This window comes from Galeopterus variegatus, unplaced genomic scaffold, assembly GCF_000696425.1.
Source record: "Galeopterus variegatus unplaced genomic scaffold, G_variegatus-3.0.2 Scaffold182, whole genome shotgun sequence".
In the NCBI taxonomy this organism is placed as follows: Eukaryota; Metazoa; Chordata; class Mammalia; order Dermoptera; family Cynocephalidae; genus Galeopterus; species Galeopterus variegatus.
This window is the reverse complement of record NW_007726293.1, coordinates 493177-515614: the sequence shown is the minus strand read 5'-3', so window position 1 is coordinate 515614 and position 22438 is coordinate 493177. Positions and strand designations below refer to the sequence as shown.

General features: G+C 39.3%; 1 protein-coding gene across 3 annotated transcripts in view; it reads left to right on the top strand.

Moving 5' to 3' along the window:
- The first annotated feature begins 10258 nt into the window (after nucleotides 1-10258).
- SH2D1A (SH2 domain containing 1A) overlaps nucleotides 10259-22438 on the top strand; it is a 22373-nt gene continuing 10193 nt past the window's right edge. Inside the window, exon 1 of one of the 3 annotated variants that reach the window (XM_008564218.1) lies at nucleotides 10259-10483. In XM_008564218.1, coding sequence (XP_008562440.1) covers nucleotides 10347-10483 — 137 coding nt within the window. In that variant the 5' untranslated portion in view covers nucleotides 10259-10346. The remainder of the gene's footprint in view (nucleotides 10484-22438) is intronic. The other 2 variants (XM_008564223.1, XM_008564228.1) reach the window with 2 other exon arrangements.

Genomic DNA, 22438 nt, shown 5'->3' with positions numbered 1-22438 from the left:
TTCCTTGTCCGGCAACGGATCGCAACCCTCAGTGTTGCCCCCGTACTGGACCAGGGACCGGCAACGGGATCGCAACCCTTGGTGTTGCTCCCGCGCCTCGCTCAGCCAGTGAGCAGGAACCGGTCTGTATGTGGGATCCGAACCCTCGAGCGGGAGCGCCGCCGCGCTTCCCAAGCGGCGCACTATCCAGTGCGCCACCGGGCCGGCCCATCATAATCTTTTTTGGTGAGTGTGGTTAGATGACAGAAGAGAGCATAATCTGGGATGCAAATTAGATCAGGGGTGTCGTCTTTGCCTTGCAGGTAGTGTGGCCTTGGGTAAACCCAATTGAAATAACATCCAGATCCATTCTTGCAGTTCCGGGGGCAGCGTGAAAGAGACTTTCTTGAGTAACCATCTCATTAGTCCCAATTGAGAAATGAGCAGTGGCAAAGATCCGGGAAAGTGTTGTCATGAAAGTGCAGGCAGGGCTTTTCTGATCCTCTGCTGATTTCTGCCCTTGAGCTATTTTCCAGGTCGTCCACCAGCCTGCCTGGAAAACCACTGGGTTGTCTTGAAGAAAGACAGTGCTTGGAGGAGTGTTGACTACACTCTCCAGCCCTTAGCCTTGGGCTGTCCCTGTCCCTTTCCAGTCAACAGTGGATGAAGGACAAAATGGATTCCAAGAAGAAGCATCGGGACCACCAAACTCTGCATGGTGCTTCTCTCAGGAGGACTAATTGTGTTAAAAATGGAGCTGGACTGGGGTGGTCACTCTAGAAAATGCCCCTGGGCCCCTTTTCTGCCACTAGGTGTGTCCTCTGCAGGTGCTCTGCTCCCATAAGTCAGCTGCTGCAGGCCAAGGAGAGAGCCGGGGTGGAGCCCAGGAGTGGGAGGTTAGATCTGCCTCCAATCTCAACAAAACGTGCCCTCCACTTCCTCCATGAGATCCCTCCCAGCTCACCAAGGTCAACCTTTGTCAGGGGTATTCTGGTCCTAACATTAATAAAGAGTGTGTACCTGCTTGCTGTGTCTTCTGTGTGGTGTGTATCTTGGGCAGGTTTGCTCAGAGGCTGCAGCTTAAATCTGCATCTTCCCTCCATCCCACTAAGGTGAAGTAAAGCTCAATCTCATTCATTATTGGAGGCCCCCCCTCTTTTGGTGAGTTACCAAGAATTGGGGGTCACCTCTGAGGGGCTTTCAATCCATGGTGATTTTCCCTGCTACCCTCACTGTTCAAGACCACATGGTCCCTTGCAGGTGCACATGTCTGCTGCGCCAGGGCTAGTGGGACAGAAGGGGTGAGGTGGCAGGGGTGCTTCTGCCTAGGCTGGGAGCCCTGATGCCTGGGGTCCAGCCTCCCTCTGTGTACCAAGAGGACACTTCCCTGAGACCTTGTCTCCCTGAAGTCCCCCGATGTCCCATGAGTAGAAATTTCCCTCCTGCATTTCTGCAGGAAATGTCCCCTCCCTCCTATGCAAGGTGCTCAGGACTCTGGAAAGCACCAGGCTGTAGACTGTCTGCTCACAGGACAATCATTGCATGTGGTGAAGGCGGGTGAGGGCGGGCTACCTGCTTGGTACACCAACAGGAATGGGAACAGCGAACAGGGGTGGCCCTGCCCCACCAGCATTCTCACTTCCCTCAGAGTTGCGATTACCAGGAGGGTCCTGGTTACTTAGAAGGGGAGCCCTGGAGAGGAAGATGTCCATCAGGAACATCAAACCCAAAGCTAGGTTTTCTGGCTTTGTGATATTCCTGTGTGTATGATAGCTCGTTGGAATTTTGGGAAGATGGGGCACAGATGAGACTTGGGAATGTTCCAGCATAATCCATTTTCATATACCATATATCATTGTAGATCTCACTATAGTTGCTTCTTTTATGGCTTCAAAATGGACTATGCTGTTCACTGGTATGCTTTTAGGCCTGTATGAAAAGAATCACCCTCTGCATAGCTTTTATATATTTTAATATGATTGATTATGCAGTTTTTCAGGGCTGACTTTTTTCAAAGCAACCTGAATCATCCATTGAGGCTGTCAAATCACTACTTTCTTCTAGGCTGGGTATACACAAGAAAAGACAGCAGGTTTCTGTGGCAAGAGCCTGGGCTTTGGAGCTGGAGAGAACTGAGTTCAGATACTTACTCTGTTACTCACTTGCTGTGTGACCTCAAACAACTTACTGAACTTCTCTGAGCCCCAGCAAGTGTTAGTTCCCTTTCCCTGCCCTCAGGATTCTGCTCTGGATGCTGTGGTAATGAGTATAAGGGATTACTAGTGATAGGAAGAGTGCTTACTATGTGCCAAGCACTCTAAGCACATTACCCCTTTTGGTGACTGTAAGATATAATATCCACCCCCATTTTACAGATGTGTTATGTCGATACTCAAATTTGGGAATTGGTGAAGCCTGGCTTCAGAATGAAATTTTACTGGTTCCAATGACCGTATTCTTTGCATTATATCACACTGCCTTAACCTTTAATCCTTACTGACTAACATACTGGGATGTTAACAGGGGTCATCAGTGCCTAAACTCAATGAAATGACTGTAATGGAGGGACTTTGAGGCATAATAGTCTGGTGGCCGTGGAGCTGCTCTTTTAGAATCTCTGGTTTTGGGATAGGTGACCACCTAGACTGCCCGTGAGTAGGGCCATTTATTCCCTTAGTCACCAGGACTGTAAAAAAAATGGTGGTAATTTAGGCAGTGGGAGTGATTTGTGTTTGATTCAGCAGACAGGCCTTATGAAAAGTTTACATCTGAGTTTAATAAGATTAAGATAGAACACATCTTGACTGCTTATCTGAAGTCTGTCTGAATTACTCAGTTTTTGTTCTAAGTGAATAAGGTGCCAGTCTGATATGTGTGTGTGTGTGTGTGTGTGTGTGTATGAGGATACTTCAAAAAATTCGTGGAAAAATAGAATTAAAAGATAATACAATCTTTCCACGAACTTTTTGAAGATCCCTAATATACTTTTCAGTGAGGAAGGAGGGGGAAAGGAGACTTCAAAAGCTTCAGACTCGTTGCAAAATGGGAAATGGAATTGATGCTTTTTAAATCATGGTGCTAAATCTGTGACAGACTGGCAAAGAAATACATAATTTCCTTATCACGTGCTTTGTAAAGTCTTAACACTGAATGGTAGTGGATTCTTACTAAGTGCTGCAGGCACTGTGTGTAGCACTTCTTAGTGGTTTCCTCACTTCTGGTACATGATTGAGTGTATCCACTGGCACTACACCTCATATACACTTAAGGATACCAAACAGTCCTAGCCTGTGACCTTACAAGGTTACTGTTGAACAGATTTTCCCATTGACTATAATGTTTATTTTTTGGCATTTAGGAAAAATGTTCAGAAACACAGAGAAATAGGCATAGGAAGCATTGCTGCACTGGGTATCAATTACCCCAGGAGACCTAGTACAATTCTTTGAGTACAACTCTCTATTTGGTTCACTGTTGGAAACACTCTCTTTAATGGACTTAAGAATTCCTCCAGTAGGTCAGATCCTGGGCCATCTAGCCTTACTTCTCTGTTGCATAAAGCAATTGTGGAAAAGCGCCATATCATCCCGAGCGTCAATTTTAGAGGTAAGCAATGCCACTAGGAGTCTCTAGTTTCTTTGATTACTTTACAGATCAAGTAAACAGCATGCGTTTGGGGAAGGCTTGTTATGAGCTGGGCAATGTGCTCTACTCTGTGGAAGTGATCATTATTGCCCTCGATAACGTCCTGTTAGAAGAAATAAGATATAGAGGCACCAGACAGTAGTTGTCAGCCTTTTCATCAATTGTTCCATCACATTTTTTTGGCCTGTAGATGTCAATTTTTTAAGGATTCTGTATATCAAATGGCATCGATTAATAAATGATTGAAAAATTTTCTCATTTAAAATTAAGAAAGCCTATATAACTATAAAGTTCCCTTGCACAAAGTTGATGTTATTCTAACTAGCAGTAGTCACTTGACAGTTTAGGATTTTTGTGAGGATTCAATGAATTCTGTTATTACTGTTATTGTTATTATTACATGCAGTTTAATCACAGGCAAACGGACCACTTTACTAGGCTCTCTGTAATACTGACAATTCCTCAGAATCCATCAATACTATCTTCTTAAAATTCTGTGAACTTTGAGAATACAAGTTAGAAACAACTTCTGTAGAAAATGAGTAATTTTAATATATGCTAAATGCCAATAAGTGCTAAAGGATTCTAGAAGAGTCTAAGTTCAGTATATATCATTTTGAGTTGCAAAGCTTCCATGATAGCCAGACAGTTTCAAATTGTGCCCCCGGTTTACAAGAGTTGCTAGGAAGGCTGACTTTTGTTTTACTTCAAAATAGTATGCAGTATACAGCTTTACTTGAGACATTCTCCAACTCTTTTTTTTTCTTAATGTCTATATTGACTATTTTAGGTTTTATTCTTCATTTTGTACTACATTACAAAAATAATTGCACACAAGGCAGAAACCTATGATTACTTTTGTGGTAGACAGCATTAAACCATACCCTAGTGTTCATAAAATGAAGACAAAGAGCTCTCTGAGGATTTTGTCTATAAGTAAAAGGTTTAGGAGATTTAATCTCACTTATTTTTTGTTTGATATGTATTTATTTTGATAATTTTGGTGGATCATATTGGTTCCAATGGAAAAAAAAGGATTGGCAAGTATTGAAAATTTCATAGCTTTACTACAACAATTCCTGATATTTTTTAGACAATTTTGAAACATCAGAACATATATGCCCTGATTTGTAAGACTCATACTATTGAATACCCGCTGATCATGATTCTAGCATTTTTTCATGAAATATTTGTTACTGAGGAAGAAAAGAAAAATAATGCAGTTTTGCATATGTAACTATAAAGTGCATTTAGAAATCCACTATTAGCTGTTATATATAATATTTCATTTGTATTTATAAAGCTGCTTAGGGAAATGTTAATAGTCCATTCCATTCCTTTGCCAAATTTTGGTGTTTGCGATACACAGGTCAAAGTGATTATCCATGTTGTAAAACAGCAGAGGTTTCTTAAAAAATATTCAGGCAAAAAATATATAGGTTAAATAACAGTCTTTTGAACTTAAATCTTTTAGATTAAGCACCAGTGGTGGAACTTTATTCTTGAACTTCCAAAAAGAACAGTTTTTAGATGGAAAGCGGGAGCCTCATCTATGAAGAAGTGATATTTTCTTGTGCCAATATCATACCCTGAGGGCTCCCCACCCAGGAAGAAGGGAATCAGAAAGAAGATTCAGTCACAATGCAGAGGCAACTGGGTTGATGAAGCCAAAAGAGCTATATGATGATTTATTTGTCTGTCAGGTGCCGAGGTGTGGTATGAGAGGAGTTGTTTCTATAAACCAAAATGAGGCAGACCACAGGGTAGACGTTGGTAAATGATGAATGTGAAAAAAGTCAATGCCAGAAATGTTATACTTCTGAGGCAAATTAGAAGCCACATTCTCTGCAGACAGTTCTCTCTATAAAGAGAAAGAGGAGGGGGAAAGGAAGGGAGCTAACTAGGTTCCAGGTTCTGTGTTAGGATCTGCTTGTGCTGAGAGGAATATGACATCACCCCTCTTTTCCAGGAGTTCATAAGCTAGTAGGAAAAAAAAAATCTTGAGTATCTGTTAGGTTGCAGGCACATTGCATATGCCATCTCGTTTATCCTCATGGGGAAAGATAAGTAAAAACCGGCGAGGAGTGGCCTTCGCTTGGTCTAGAAAAGGGACAAACAAGAGAATTGGGTGATAAGACCTCATCTGTGTGTCCAGGTCTTCCCAGGATAGAAGATGCTCAGATTGCTTTAAAAACAAAACAAAACTAGCTAACCCCAAACCACTCAGTGTTGTGTTACTTTGGATGGATAAGCTGACATACAGATTCCAGACCTATAAGCCTGGGAAACAGACCTTGGCTCTGAAGTCCCTTCTAAGACATAGCAACCAATGAGGCCCAGACTAAAAGAGCATATCTGATCTGATAAGGCATACAGATAGACCTAGACATACTATGAGTTGGGGCATGGGAACAGTTGACACTGGAGAAGTGTAGGAAGAATATTCTAGAACTCAAAATTTCAGTTGCTAGATCGGAGGCTGAAGCCTGAGCAATCCAGTACAGTGACCGCAGATTTAATATTGGGAGGCAAAAGAGGATAGTGGTGAAATGCACAGACTCTGCAGTCAGTGGCCTGTGTTCAAGTCCTGGGCCTGACACTGACCAGGTATGCCACCTTGAGCACTTTGGCCCTCTGAGTTTTGGCTTCTTTGTTGATGAAATAAGGATATTAATAGTGTTTGCTTCATAGGGTTGTTGATATAAATAAATGAGATAATACATTCAAAGTGCTTAGCAGGATTCCTGGAATATCCAGTTAACAAATATTAGCTGTTGCTATTATTCCAAGAATAAAACTTCAGAAGCAAGCAGAGTTTCAGCTAGAGTTAGGGGTCTTCCTCTGAGCAGTGAAGGAGGTAAAATTAGGACAAGTGAGAGGAACTGCACATAGCAGACAGAAAGATAAGGAACTTGCCATCTTTTCCATCTTTTTTTTTTTTTAAAAGATGACTGGTAAGGGGATCTTAACCCTTGACTTGGTGTTGTCAGCACCACGCTCACCCAGTGAGCAAACCGGCCATCCCTACATAGGGATCCGAACCCGTGGCCTTGGTGTTATCAGCACCACACTCTCCCAAGTGAGCCATGGGTTGGCCTAGAACTTGCCATCTTGAATAGATTGTGCAGGTTTAGGATAGAAGTTGAGTTGGATGTGCCACTACTGTGCCCCTAAAGCCCCATCCTTCCCTACAGCACAGCTTATGTGAAGTGAATTGTGATTGTTTGCTTGTCTGTCTTCTTCACTAGACTGAGCTACTTGAGAGGAGGTACTGTACTTTTCTTCTCTCCACCCTAATTACTTACTATAGTGCTGACACGGACTAGGTGCTCATAAACTTTGGTTGAGAGAATAAATATATTTAAAACAAGCTTAAATTAAAACACACAACAACGCTGTTTCTCTTCTCACTTACTTACAAAAGGGCTTTTAGAAAAATTAGCCCCATAGGTAAAGCCAGATATTATGGAAAGAAGGGGCTTTCTCTCTCTCTCTCTCTTTTTTTTTTAAAAAGACATTTTAATTTTTTTTTCTTTTCTCATTTTTGTAAAGGAAGTGAATTTTAGTTAAGTGCTAAGAGAATCTGTAAACTCACCACAGGTGACAATATCATAACACTGTCACAAGAATTCACACCTATAGATGAGCTAGTGAAAGAACAAAGTTAGTTTTGAAAGGTTAGAGAAAAAGATTTTGAAATGTCAGATTCACTGTATAAAACTGACCACCTTTGGCATCATTCTTTTAATCTACCTGGGTTTGAGAATAGCCCAGGGCATTTGAAATGAAGACAATTAACACCTCAGACAGGGCATCCATATGCAAAATTCTGTCACTTCTCAAGAGACCTCAGGAGGTGACAAGTTTAGACAAGAAGACACTTTCAACCTTGGCTGACAGTTTTTCTAACTTTCAGTGCTTTTATATTTGATTTAAATGGCATCTGTATTCTAAAAGGTTGCAGTTTTCTTTAAACTGTGAAGTTCTCTTCCTCTACTGTATGATTTTTATTTCTTAGGTTATTTTAAAACAAGAACAAAAATCTTTCCCCTATTGGGTGAGACTTGAGGAAACAGGTCTTGCTTCTTGCACATAATGAGTTTAGTCCATGTCTCCTCTGTTTCTCTCTAACGTATGTTTGGCTTTCGTTTAGAGCATAGAATGTTTAAAGCTGGGAGGTAATCTGGCTCAACTCCATTTGACAGGTGGAGAAAAGAAGGCTCAGAGAGAGGAAGTGATTTAGTGGCGAAACATGGAGTATAATTCGATTTTCATAATTAGTGGGCTATTGCTCCTTCCAATTCATCTTGCTGTTTCAAAGGTGGGCCAGAGGCACTGAGAACTAATATTTATTGTGTGTGTGTGTGTGTGTATGTGTATGTGTGTAAAAGATGATTTAAGTATTTTTGTTTTATTTTCTTGAGCACATTAATTTCATTTATTCATCCATTCATTCAACAAATATACTTAGCATCTACTATGTGCCAGACACTGAAGACACAGTGGTGAACATAGTACATGGAATCCTGCCATCATGGACCTTATATTGTAGTGAGGGAGACAGACAATACACAATTAATCAGATAACTCTGCTCCTAAGTGGTTTATACTTGTACTTGGGGCCCATTCTTCCTGACTCTTTTTCCATTTGTGTCTCCATGATCTCCATCGCTTTCCTCTTTCATTTTCCCCCCCTCTTTCCTCTCTTGTGGGTATAGAGAGAGAGGAGGAAGAGAGTCATTTCAATTCCTCTTTTCTCTACACTTCAAGCTCAGTGTGAAGTTTTGAATTTGCTAAAGTCAAGTTTTGTACCAGTGTAGAGCTAGAATGAAGATGTCAGTATTTTTCATCAACACTGCAAGAGTGGGCTGGCTCAGCTGTCAGCTCGCTTGCAAGATGACAATGAGGTACTGGATGAGAGTTGTACTATTACCTTATAATTTATCTGTTCTTTTCTCAGACGATTTTAGTTGTGCTGAGCCCCATCGTACCTGGCTGCTCTGACAGTTGTACTATTTTAGCAACACAGAACAAAACAGAGAGAGAAAAGAAGAATGCATGGTACACTTGTGCTGTCAGATCCAGGTTGTTCTGTTCCTAAGTTTATGGATGATTTGTTCAGAGAAAAAAAAAAAAAAAAAAAAAGGTTAAGCGTTGTTTTTACCTATGTGACATTGAACGTGCTCACAGTTCACCTCACAGGTGGGTTATTGCCCATATGAACTGATATAAGGGATCCCTTTTCCTGTCGTCTCCTTTCACTTTAGAAATTCCACCATTGTGATTAATTTCTCTGGGCTAACCATTTGCCTGCTCGAAATAGGAAGAGTCCAGAGCGGACTAACATTGGAGTATGCACTTGCATATTAGATTAATTTCTCACCCCAAAGCATGGAAAGAGGTGAGAAGTGGAGTTGGTCAAAAACTTGTGAGGGAGGAAAATGAGATAATCTAGGCCCAATTCCCTGGAGCCATCCCTAAATGTCACTTTTTAAAAATTCTTAGTGTTGAAAATAACTGTAGGAGGCTTATGTTTACCCTTTAGCGCTCACTCTTCAGTCAAGAAGGAGAGTTGCTACAGCTACCACTGAAATCTTACAGGATTCTTCTTAGCCCTAGTAGGAGGAGAACACGTATCAGTCTTTGGCGCAAGGCGGCTCAGTGCATCTGATCCATTTATAGGAACTGTGAGGATTTAAACATCCATCTCCCTATTGAGCTGTCAGCCTTGTCATATTCTCAAGGATCTGGGCGCTGAAGTTGTATTGGAAGCAATACGACAGACAACATAGCTTCAGCTGTTTAAATCCTAATTTAAAAAGTGTTTTATATAATCTAAAGGTATAAGCATAAGACCGTTCAGCTTCAGGAATTAAAATCTTATTCTAGTGAAAATGAAGGAAGTTTGGGGGAATATTACTCAGCACATTTTGAAATAGAAGCAATGCTTTACTTCAGAGAAGGAAATGAAGGTTGAAAGTTTTTAAAAAACTAATGACAGTGTAGCATCAATTGAAGAAAAAACATCCTCTAGAAACAACAGAGGGTAAAAGTTACAACACAATTATCAACACTTTCGAAATGATCTAAAACAAGTTTTATGGCTGAAATGAGGAAAGGTGGGCCCCATACATTAAAGGGCACATACAAATCCACATACAGGCAAAGCACCAATTAAATGATTCATTCTCTCCTCTAAGGCCCATCATGTAGATAAATCTGGAACATCTTTGAACATGCACTGATATTTGTACCTCAGCCAGCCCTTTGGGATCTTGGACGATGTGTTGGGAAAAAACAATATTTTCTCAGGACCAAGACTGTTTAAGGTGACTACATGAGGTAGGAGGAGGAGGGCGAAGAAGAATGTGCCCAAAGTCCATTGTTCACCTACTATGTCTGATCCTGAAGGAGTCTCATGGACATTTCACTAGTGATTGGACACTGATAGTACTGATAGTTTTGGTTAGGGGGCGGGGGATCGAACCCCATGGCAAGTTCGACGGAACCAAGCTACTGAATTGCTGAGCTGGTTTTAATTGAAGTGTGAGAAGGAGGTTTTAAGGCAGGTAGACAACATCCTGTTGTTCGGGTGCTTCTCTCTTTTTTGCACATCTGGCTGAACTGGGAGTCTGGTGCCTGACTCGTGCTCGGCTGCAGCAGCAGCGGCGTCTCCCTTGTTACCGTCCGCCGCCTCAGCCAGCCCAAGAGTCCAACAGGCCATGGATGCGGTGGCTGTGTATCATGGCAAAATCAGCAGGGAGACCGGGGAGAAGCTCCTGCTCTCCACGGGGCTGGATGGCAGCTATCTGCTGAGGGACAGCGAGAGCGTCCCGGGCGTGTATTGCCTGTGTGTGCTGTGAGTATGTCGTGGCGCTGGGGGTGGTGGCCCAGCTCCGCACCGGGCCTGGGTCTGGGTCTGGGTCTGCTGAGCCGACGGGAGGTGGGCGCGGCCGGGACCGAGGCGGGCAGGAGCGCGGGTTGGCAGGAGCTTGCCAAGGTCTCCTCCACGGGCCACCCCACGGCCCCAAGGCTTCCTTGGGTCCAACCCAAGGCCATGGTGGACTGTGCTTTGGCCTAGCTCCCTCACTGGGGATTTCATTCCTGGGCCTCTTGCTTTCCAGAAGGAACTCACCAGGGCCTCTGGGACAGTTTCAGAGAATGCCCTTTAGGGTGGGGAAATGTAGCCTAGAATTCACCTTTGTGCGGAGAAAGACCCAGGCTCCCAACTTCTGTTTTGACCTCTAGTAGAGGCCAGCAAGATGGAGCCCTGGGATGATGGATTGGCCAGATTTGGGGCCACCAGCTTCTGAGACAAGAAAAGGCCTCTCTCCAGCTCTCCTCGATTGGCTTTGGGAGCATCATCCCAAAGGAAGAGCATCAAATTCAGAGAGAGGAGGCAGACTAAGAAGCAGAGTCCTTTTCTTTAAAAATGCAACGCCAGTTAGGTGGGGATACTGAGAGGGGCATGTGCGTGAGTGAAACTGCCTCTCTGGATCTGCTTGTTTAGCTTCCTTTAGAGGAGTTGTGTATGTGTGTGTGTGTGTGGGGGGGGGACAGGGTTTTTCAGAAGCAGAACGCTTCTTGATAAAAGCTAGGACTGACAATAATCGTAAAGGGCATGGAGGGAAAACACCCTTGTTATGATTCAGCTTTCCCCTTTGCCTAGGCAGGTCCCAGTCTAACTCCCCATTTTGAGTCACATGCACCTGCATCTTTGCTCCAGGGCTCCAGAGTAAGGCAGGTCCGAGACCCAATCCTGTACTAGTCAGATGCCAGGCTTATGACCTTGGCAAGTTAATCTCCCAGTCCCTCAGTTTTCCCATCCGTTAGAGAGCTGTGAAGATTAAAAACCATAATGCACATAAGAAAAAATTAGCACTGGGCCTGACACATAGTAAATGTTCAGTAAATGTAAGCTACTGGCATTATTATTATACTCCTTTCTTTTCTGTTGATTTCTTTTAGTACTCATAGGGGCATTTCTACAAGGACCTAACTCAAGCAGGATAAAAATACCCATGAAAACAGCAGCCCTGCACAGTATGTTCTAGACAGAAACAAAACTAGGGAAAATGCTTGGTGGAACGTACATTCAGTACTTGTTGATACACTGCACGATTTTGAGGTACCTTCTGGGTCAGTGAAGAAAGATTATACTGAGGCTGGTGTTAGAGGATTTTCATTGTATATTGTTTTTTTTTGTAAATGGCCAAACCTTGTTTGTGGAAGCTCTCAAGTCATGCTGAATACATTTATCATAAAGGCTTCAAGGTAAATACATGGAAGCTATTGAATCTCTTGGGCTCAGATCTTCATGTTGTGCTTATATTATTGTTTTCCCCAGCGGAACCTAGGTAAGGGCAATGAAAGTCAACCAGGATTCTTACGCTCCTTTCTTATCAAAAGAAGGTGGAGGAATAAGTAGGTGAGTGAAAGGGGCTGCTTCAGAGAAGCTGACAAAGGAGGTAATGCACTTCTTAACCTAGGGGTAAAAAAGAAGGCACAAAAGAAGTCTGGGCAGGGGTGGGGGAGCAGAGGACAGTATGTGGCAAGATGTACCTAAGGCTTCAGCCTCACTGGTCTCCTAGCCCTTTTCAAGCTCACTAAGCATGCACCCCACTTAGGGTGTTTGCACTTATTATTCCTTCTGCCAAAAATACATCTGATTCACTTTTTTGTTCAACTGTCTCTTCGCTCAGAGAGGACTTACTTGACTACCTTATCTAGAATAAATGCCCTCTCCCTGTTCCTGTTACATTCCATCTCTTTATTTTTCTTCAGGGAGCTTTAAAGTATCTGTCATTTGCTTGTTTACTTACTGCTGGGCTGTTCTGCAAAAATGTAATCTCCATGAAGACAGGAAAAGTGTCTCTGGCACGAGGAATACAGCCTGGCACATAATAGGCACTCAGCAAGTATTTTTGAATTAACAAGGCAAATTCTGTTCTTTACTGCAAAGAGCTTTGGATTGGTATCAGGAGGTCAGGGTGCGGGCCCTGGGGAAGTCACTCAAATTCTCTAGGCTTCAGTTTCCATATTTATAAAATAGGAATAGTAATGCATATCCTACCTTTTGCAAAAGATTGCTACAAGTAAAATATGCAAGAGAAAGGGACAACTTTAGCCTTTTGCCCATGGAGGCCAGAATTACATAAGGAATCCACTTAGGCATGTGGGAAACTCTCAAACATTTAAATTTTCACCCAAAGTGAATCTTGTATAAATGCAATTTTTATGATGCTTAGTTTTCCATGAAAACCTCCACATGAAGTAACAGAAAATAGGCAGATTCGGAGTCCCCCTACCATGTCTTTTGAACGGTACACTGGGGCCTCAAAGTTTTCAGGGATTATTAGGGTGACAGCCAGACTGTCCTCTAGAGGGAAGACACAAGGATACATTGCCTTTTATCAGAGTTTCTCAACCTTTTTGAGCCATGTCCCTTCCGATGGACATAAACATTTTATTCCCTCTTTTTGGTACTACACTGAAATTACAAAATCAAATTTTAAACCAAAACACTTACGCTTATGATATGCAGTAGAAATAACTGCATAAATGGTGTCATATACACATGAACAACAAGGTATAGTTAAAAGGCATGCATTGATTATAGGGTGTACTCAGAATGATTTCTCCTTCTATCTTTTGTTTATTCCCATTAACCAAGAAGGTTTGGTTGAGCTTCACTTTCTACATCTTTATTGTAGAGATAACACATTTCGTCTGTCTTTTAAACTCTGTACTTTAAACTGTACTTTCAAACTATGCTTGCCCCTTTAACCAGTTCTGAACCCTGTAATCATGGCTTTTAGAAATGACCTTTTCTTCTGTTTAGTTTTAGAAAATTGAATCTCATAAAGCACTAAAGAAATTTTCCATTTATAAGATTGCTCACCTTCACTTAAAGTAGGACGTTTTTCTTCCAATTATTTTCTCTAAATAAATCTAGGTTTTTATATAAGTCTATTAAAAATAATTCCTTATACCTATTCATTATAGAAAATTTGAAAAATATAGATAATGGAAATAAGGGAAAATTCATCTATAGTTTTATAACCTAAAGACAACTTTTGCTGAAAATTAAGTGAATTTTCTTCTGTATTTTAATAAGATGAATTGTTTTTTGAACACACATGTGCTCTTACAATATTGTGTTCTGCTGGATTTCCCACCTAACATGAAAAAAACCCACTCATGTATATCTTACAAATGATTATAAGGCATCATTTTTAATGGATGCATTACAGTCTAGCTAGCTAGTGAATGTACCATATTTTTCCTTAACTAGTCACCTATTTTTAGACATTTGAATCATTCCGTTTTTATTGTTATTATAAATTCCATCATGATTCATATTTCAGTACATAAATGTTTCCTTGTATTTAGGATTATTTCCTTCTAATGGATTTCCAGAAGTGGAGTTTCTAGGTCAGAAAACATGAACAGCTTGGGATTCTTGATATATACACGATCACCAAATATTTTTTCCTAAGTGATTATTCCAATTTATACACTCACCAGTAATTCATGGGAGTGTCCGTTTCACTGAACCCTCCCTAGAAATGGATATTCTCATTAAAAAAATTTTCCTAGAAATTTGGTGTCTCATTCTTTATTTTATATTTATACTCTGTCTCTTTACTTTTTATATTTCTCTGGTTAGTGATTGAGTGTCTTCTTATAAGGTTGTTAAGCTGCTGTGTTTCCTTGTTCATGAATTGGCCGTTTATGTACTTTTCCCATTTAACTATCTGGATCTTATTGTTTTTCTTAACAACACATTTTAAGTCTCTCTATATAAATCTATCTATCAATCTATCTATCCATATATTTAAATATAAATCCTTGATCTGTTGCAGGTATTTTTTCTGTTTGGTGTTTGCCATTACTTTTTTTGACACAAAAAAATTTAACATTTTTAGTACTTAAATATGTCACTCATTTTCTTTGTGTTTGATTTCTTCCTTTGTTTCCCGGCTTAGAAAGTCCTTCTCTACCTGAGATGTCATAAACTTCACTTCAGTTTTTGTTTCAAATTTATGGTTTTGTTAGTTTACGTTTAACTCTTTAATTCCATTTGGAATTCTATTTTGATGTGGATGAAGGATCTAACTTGATTTTGTTTTCAAATAACTATCAATTGTCACAATATTAATTTGTTAGCCTACGTTACCATATAATATGTTCTTAGATATAAAACAGTTATTGTTTCTGGACTGTCTATTTGGTTCAATTGTTCTATTTATTCTTATACCAATAGCACTATAGTATGATAATGTTTTAATATATTTTAAAAGATTATTTGCTATTCTTACCTGTTGGTTCTTCAAGATGAAATCTAGAATCATTTTGTTAAATTCAAAAAAATCCCATTGGGACACGGAAAAAGACAAAAAAAAAATCCCATTGGGATTACGTTAAACTCATTAATGAATTAAGGAGGAATTGACATATTTACAGAATTTAGTCTTCCCTTCCAAAAACACAGCATGTCTCTCCATTTACAGTTCTTTCATTTATATCAGTACAGTTCTGTAGTTTTCTTCTTGTAGGTCTTGCACATTTTTAAAGTTTATTTCTAGTTGTTGTGTGTGTGAATGTGTTGAATTTTTTGTTTTTGTCATAAATGGAACCTGTTTCCACTATATTTTCTGTTGCATAGGAAAGCTACTGATTTTATGTACTTTTCTTGTCTTCATCTAATTTAATGAATGCTCTTATTAATGCAAATAATTTTCTTTCTACTTTATTCTCTTTGGCTTTCTAGGTACATCAAGTATTTTTTTTTTCACTGAGGTACATCTGTGCTCTCACATTTCTTTCTTCCTCATCCTTGATATAGACAGCCATTGGGAAGGTCCTGACTGCCCACTGGGATTGTTTGATGGTGATAAGAGGAAAACTGATTTAAAATATTTAAAATAATTAGCCTGAAAAAATAGTTTATTTTCATAATTAGCATCCTTCTGTATATATCTGACTTAGTTTGCTACTTATCTGATGGAATATTTGGAAGAAGAAATGCTATTATGATTCGTTAGCCTCAAGGACACATAATGAAGTCATTTGACATGTCTGTCTTTAGGTAAGAACATGATTAGCTTTTTGTCCTTTAAGATTCAAAGTGATGACTGGGAATAAAGTACCTATCAAACCATTAAATTATAGAAATGGGGGAGGAGCAGTGACAAAATAAAATTCCAATTTATCAGTTGTAATACAGGCAAACAGTGTGGCAAAGAACTTGGCAATTATAACTTAATTTCATATAGTGAGAAATTACAATGTAATTTGTTTAGTTTTTGATTTCAACTGGTTATGTGTATTGGTGCTGCATTTATCTTTATGATAACTTAGGCTGCCATAATTATTTTGAATTTTCTGAGTACAATCTGTTAATGGCAGAGTGAGCCTGAAGGCCAGCTTTGGGTTAAATTTGCACGCATATACCACCAAATGGACAATTCACAGGCAAATAAACCAAGTGCTGACTCTGGTTGACAATGTAAAATTGAAGTTGCAAGATTAGGCTGAAGACGTCATCTAGCTTAAGCCAAGGGGAAGTCTGCGTTGACCTCTTATGGGCTCTTCCCACCTGGCCTTTTCTCTTCAGTTTCTCCTCCCTCTCCCTCTTAGTGGACAGCTTCAGCCCTATGTTCAAGCAGACTCCTTCCCTTTTTGAGAATTGTGCTTGTAAGATCAATTTGTTAATTCATTCCCTTTAATATAAGAGAGAAGCAGCATAGAATGGCAGTTAAGAGCCCAGATCTTCCAGCCAAACCCTCTCGAGTGTCTCTAGCTCTGACCTTTAACTAGCTCTTTTACCTTCCGTAAGTTACTTAAACGTTCTGTGCCTCAGGTTCTTATCTGTAAAATGCAAGATGGTGATAATAATAGTACTTACCTCATAGGGTTGTTATGAGGATTATTACAAGTTAATATTTATAAAGTTAACATGTAATATGTGTTTATTAATATAAATAAAATATTTATAAATGCAATACAAAGTTAGACCATCATAAGTGTACATAAATAAAGCTTTATGTGGCAGTTCAGGGGAAGAAAAGATTAGATTTATTGTTATGACTCATCGAAACTGGTATTACCATCAGACTTGAAACTGAATGACTTTTGACTGTTCCGAAAATTCAAATTCACTCTGAAAGAATGAAGTTTGGGCTGCAGGAAATTCGGAAACCTTTTGAATCAGAGTATAGTCTCAAATTAATGACTTTGTGTAGGGTACTATTCTTCTGGATATAAAAGTTCTAAAATATTTGTTAAAAAATCAGTCACATTATACTTGTGTCTTGAGTTTTGCACATAGCATTGGTTTGTATAGACATAGAGGGTACGGGCATTAGGTTGCTTTATTTGCAGTGTCATGAAGAAGTCAGATGTAGCTAAACCTTTTCTTTTATGTAGTCCTTGAAGTGGTATAAAGAAGGAAATGATGTGGTTTTGTCAGTTTGATACCAAGATCTGTCCCTCACACTGACCCATTGAAAAGACAGGAAATAAGTCAGGTTGCTTTCTTCTTGTTCTTTTTAACCCAAACACTTTTTAAAGCAAGGTTAGGGGCAGCTTTGATAAAACCAAGACAAATTTTAATATTAGCAGGGACTAGGTTAACACTTGCTTTGTAGTTATTAAAATGCAAAATGGTTAGTTACAAAAATAAATTAATGGCGATAACCACTGTTCTCTGCCAATTATTCATTTTCTGATTTCTTTTGTGATAAATTTTATTTTATTTTATCTTTTGGTGGCTGGCCGGTATGGGGATCTGAACCCTTGACCTTGGCCTTATCAGCACCACACTCTACCAAGAGAGCTAACCAGCCATCTCCTTTGTGATAAATTTTAAATTCTAGACTTATCAACAAGTCCAAGAAAAGTTTTAATGGGGGAAGAAAGTTAAAATTACACTACGTTCTTGGTTTTCTGTATTAATGGAGGAAGTCAGAGAAAGGGGATATAATAATTTTAAAAAATGAATTATGTATTTTTCAACAAGCAAACGGAAAGGACATTCATGGGTGGGAGGGGGGAGAGGGAGAAGGGAGGGAGGTTTCGGTGAAGGGCCATAATAATCAACCACATTGTATATTGACAAAAGAAAAATTTAAAGGAAAAAAAAGAATTATATATTTTTTGATTTGTGATTTGCTTAGGCTAACTTTGTAACCTTCAAATTGTAATTCTGCTTGTCTTAAAAAATGTTATTAGCCACTTAAATAACTTTATAGAAAAATGAATATGTGAGATTGCACTTATATTAGATTAAGTTTACTTCTAGTTTATATATATACAGGGACAGTTTTGAACAGTGGTAATCAGTGCGTCATCTCCTTGTGTTCGCTTTTTACACATACTATCATTTTATGTCAACACAGTCAATGTACTTCAAATTTTTTGGAAAATACGGAACTCTAATATCTTGGAATTCTGGTATAATTTGAACTGTTCTTTCTGCTACTATTCCCTTATTGTTTTTTCTCTAATTAATTAAGTAATTTTTTAAAGTGACAAATAAAAATTGCATATATGTATTGTGTACAACATCATGTTTTGAAATATTGTATACATTGTGGAATGGCTGATTAACATATGCATTACCTCACACACTTACCATTTTGTGGTGAGAACACTTAAAATATATTCTCAGTGATTTTCAATAGTACTGTAAGTGCATTGTTATTATCTATAGTTACCATGTTGTACAATAGACCTTGTGAACTTATTCCTCCTAACTGAAATTTTATACACTTTGACCATCATATCCCCAGTTTCCCCCCTCCCACCTCCCAGCTCCTGGTAACTACCATTCTACTCTCTGCTTCTAGAAGTTCAGCTTTTTTAGATTCCACATATAAGTGAAATCATGTGGTATTAATCTTTCTGTGACTGACATTTCATTTCACAGAATGTCCTCCATGTTCATCCATGTTGTGACAAATGGCAAGATTTCCTTCTTGTTAAAGGCTGAACAGTATTCCATTGTGGGTATATACCACATTTTCTTTATGCATTTGTCCATTGGTGAACACTTAGGTTGATTCCATATCTTAGCCATTGTGAATAATGCTACAATGAACATGGAAGTGCAGATTTCTCTTCGACATACTGATTACTGTTTTTCATGAGGATCGTACTAATTTACCTTCTCACCAGCAGTGTGCAAGGGTTCTCTTTTCTCCATATCCTTTCCAACACATCATAGTTTGTCTTTTTGATAACAGCCATTCTATCAGGTGTGAAGCGATAGCTCACTGCAGTTTTAATTTGCATTTCCCTGATGATTAGTGATGTTGAGAATTTTTTCATATGCCTGTCGGCCATTTGTATGCCTTCTTTCGAGAAAAGTCTATTCAGGTTCTTGGTCCATTTTTTAAATGGGTTACTTGTTTTCTTACTATTGAGTTGTTTGAGTTCCTTATACATTTTGAATATTAACCCCTTAAAGATGTACGATTTGCAAATATTTTCTCCCATTTCATAGGATGTCTCTGCTTTGTTGATTGTTTGGCTGTGCAGAAGCTATTTAGTTTGATGTAATCCCATCTGTCTATTTTTGCTTTTATTGTCTGTGCTTTTGGGGTCATATCCAGAAATTATTCCCTTATTTTGCGTAATCCTTCCTTATTGAGGGGTACTTAGGTTAATTCCATTTTTTTTCACTATTTAATAGAACTACTATGAAAATCTTTGTCAAATTGCTTTTTCCTTTTGTTTCCTTGGAATGTGTGAAGATAAGCAAGGCTATTTGGTCAAAAATATGCATGGTTTTATAGCTCTTGCCAGTTTGTTTCCTAGAACAGTGATTTTCTATGGACAGGGAGATGCTATATGTAGTTTGAAAAAGTATATTCAATATTTTAGTTTAATTTTATATTATAAAATTACTGTTTCATAATACAAGCTATAGAAAATAAAACTGAAACCTTATTGGGGAAGAAGGGGGAAAATGGTTCAGAAATGCTGGTCTGTGAAGACTGAAACAACTGACAAAGCTTCAGCTTATATTAAAATAAAATTGCATTCTTAAAGTGTAGACTGAGTAACTATATGGGAGAGATGGCACAGAAGTGCCCTGGGTGGATGAAAGAAGCCAGCTTGACATTGGGGAAGTTGCCATCAGTATTCCCAGTCAGGTGTGGGCATTCTCTTTCCATTTTAATCAGTCCTTCTGTAACTTTAATGTTCATATAAATCACCTGGAAATCTTGTTAAAATGCAGATTTTGATTCAGTAGTTCTGGGGTGTGGCCCGAGATTCCACACTTCTAATAAGCTCTCAGGTGATGCCCATGCTGTTACTCTGGGGATGCAATTTAAGTTGCGCTGTTTCATTTCTCTTCCATCCATGACATACTATAATGAGAGTTATCTACAGGGGATCCTTGGTCAGTTACTTTGGTGACTTGAAAGTGGAAGACAAGAACTTCTGGCTTACTTGAGAGGTGAAACAATTTTGCTCATTCAGAAAGTTGAGGGGTTTGGGGCAGAAAGGAAATTGTTAATATTAGGTGTGTTAATCATGTGAAGTTTTATGTGCCATTGACACTAGGTTGTTCAGAGACTGAAGGAGGTAAGAATTTTTGAAGTGGTACTCAGGTTCCTGCTGCTTAACTGAAAGTGAGATAAGATCAGATTCGTTAGGAAACAATTTTCAAAACAGACTCATTTATTTTGACTAAATGAGGCTGAATGATAGTAGAGAGATAGATTCATTGCATTTTTTAGAGACCCACTGTTTTAGAAAGTAGAAAATGGGTTGCTTACCATTTTGCTTGCATTGTTGCTGAGATTTTAAATAATGTATTTCTACCTCACCCTTAATGATACTGAATTATTGCCATTAATTGCTTCCCATAGGGAAAATGGAATCTAGGACCTATGCTGTTCCCCTGCTTCTTTCTCCATTTTGCTGTGTGGCTTTAAGATAAACACTTAAAGCCTTATGTTTTGAGTTCCCATGGTGAAAAATGGAAATCAAAGCTCTTTTCTTGTTTGCCATAGAGTACTTACTGAAATCAGTGGGATTTGTGGTGATTTTAATTGCTTAAAAAAAAAAAAGACTTTAACACTGTCTTTTAGGTAATCAGTACTGATGGATATTAAAGATCTAGTAATTTAATCCACATATTTAAAGACTTTTTTTTTTTTTTTTTTTGGCATCTGGCCAGTACAGGGATCAAAACCTGGACATTGGTGTTATCAGCACCAGGCTCTAATCAAATGAGCAAACCGGCTAGCCCTTAAAGACTTTTAATTCTAAAGGGGGTTAATGGTAAATGTGATGAGCGACTCAAGAATGACCTTCTCTTTGTAATGCTTTAGCATCGTCTGTTGTTTTAAGCTTAAACACATTGATTTTAACCAGAGTTTAGTGTGTGTCATAACCAAAGGTCTCTATTGACTCAAACTTGTGCCTAAGAATAGCAATCAGAAAATGTATTAAATAATACCCTGTTGATTCAGATTCAGATACAAAACTTTAAATAATTCAGTATAAAGTTTACCTTACTTTTCTATAAAGTAAAAGTTTATTAGGCAAATTAAGTAGCATTACCATATATACTAAAACATAATAATCTATGTCTATTACAGTATGGAAATCAAGAGCTGGGACTCTAGAGTCAAATGAGCCTCATTCAAATCCCATCTTTGCTGCTCAGTCTCCAGTCTGGACTTCTGTTGGGCTCATATGCGATTCAGTAACGCCAAAATGGTGATTGAGGCAAGGCCCTCTCCATGCGGCCACCTAAAGATGGTGCCGAGAGGAAGCAAGGTGGGAGGGGACAGCTGGGTTCCGCATTTTGTTTTTGTTTAATTCCATTGGCAGCCCTGGTTTTCCACTCTCGTGATCAAGGCATGATTGCTTAGTATAGCTTAAGGAACCCCCATGCATGACCGTGTGATCTTTACCCTGATTGGCTGGGCGGAGGGAACTCCCCCGCTGGCAAAGCTTAAATACACTTGCTTAACAAACAATAAATGGAACTGCTTGACAGAACCCCTGCCGAGTCTAAGTGTCCTTTCTACGGGGCTGGGTTGGCGGGCAGATCACTCACTGCCCCCAGGGAGATCCCCTGGTCGTCTCTAGGGCCGAGGGGTGAAGCATTAGGGCAGCTCGCTCTTGGGTTCGGCATGGGAGAGGTTAGGAAAGGGAGGAAAAACCTGCTGGTGGAACCCAGCAGACTTCTCAAAGTCTCAGTTTGTTTATCTATAAAATGAGTTTCACAATATAAAGCTCACAGGATTTTTCTGGGGTTCAAAGAAGACATTGCAGAGGACATGGACTGAATTGTTTGCCCCCCAAATTTGTATGTATAAACCCTTACCCCCAATGTATCTGTGTTTGGAGATAGGGCCTCTAGGAAGTAATTAAGGTTAAATGAGTTCATAAGGATGGGGCTCTAATCTGATAGGATTGGTAATCTTATAAGAAGAATAAGAATGCATGCACAAAGAAAAGGTCATGTGAACACACAGCAAGAAGGTGGTTGCCTACAAAGACAAGAGAAGAGGCCTCAGAATAAAACCTACCTTGCTGGCACCTTAATCTTGGACCTCCCAGTGTTCAGAACTGTGAGGAATTAATTTCTGTTGTTTAAGTCATCCAGTCTATGGTATTTTGTTATGGCAGCTCGAGCAAACAAATACAGATTTTGATACTGAGAAGTGGGGTGCTGCTGTAATGAATACCCAAAAATGTAAAAGTGGCTTTGGAAGTAGATAATGGGTAGAGGCTGGAGGAGTTTTTTTTTTTTTTTTTTTTTTTTTTTTTTTTTTTTTTTTTTTTT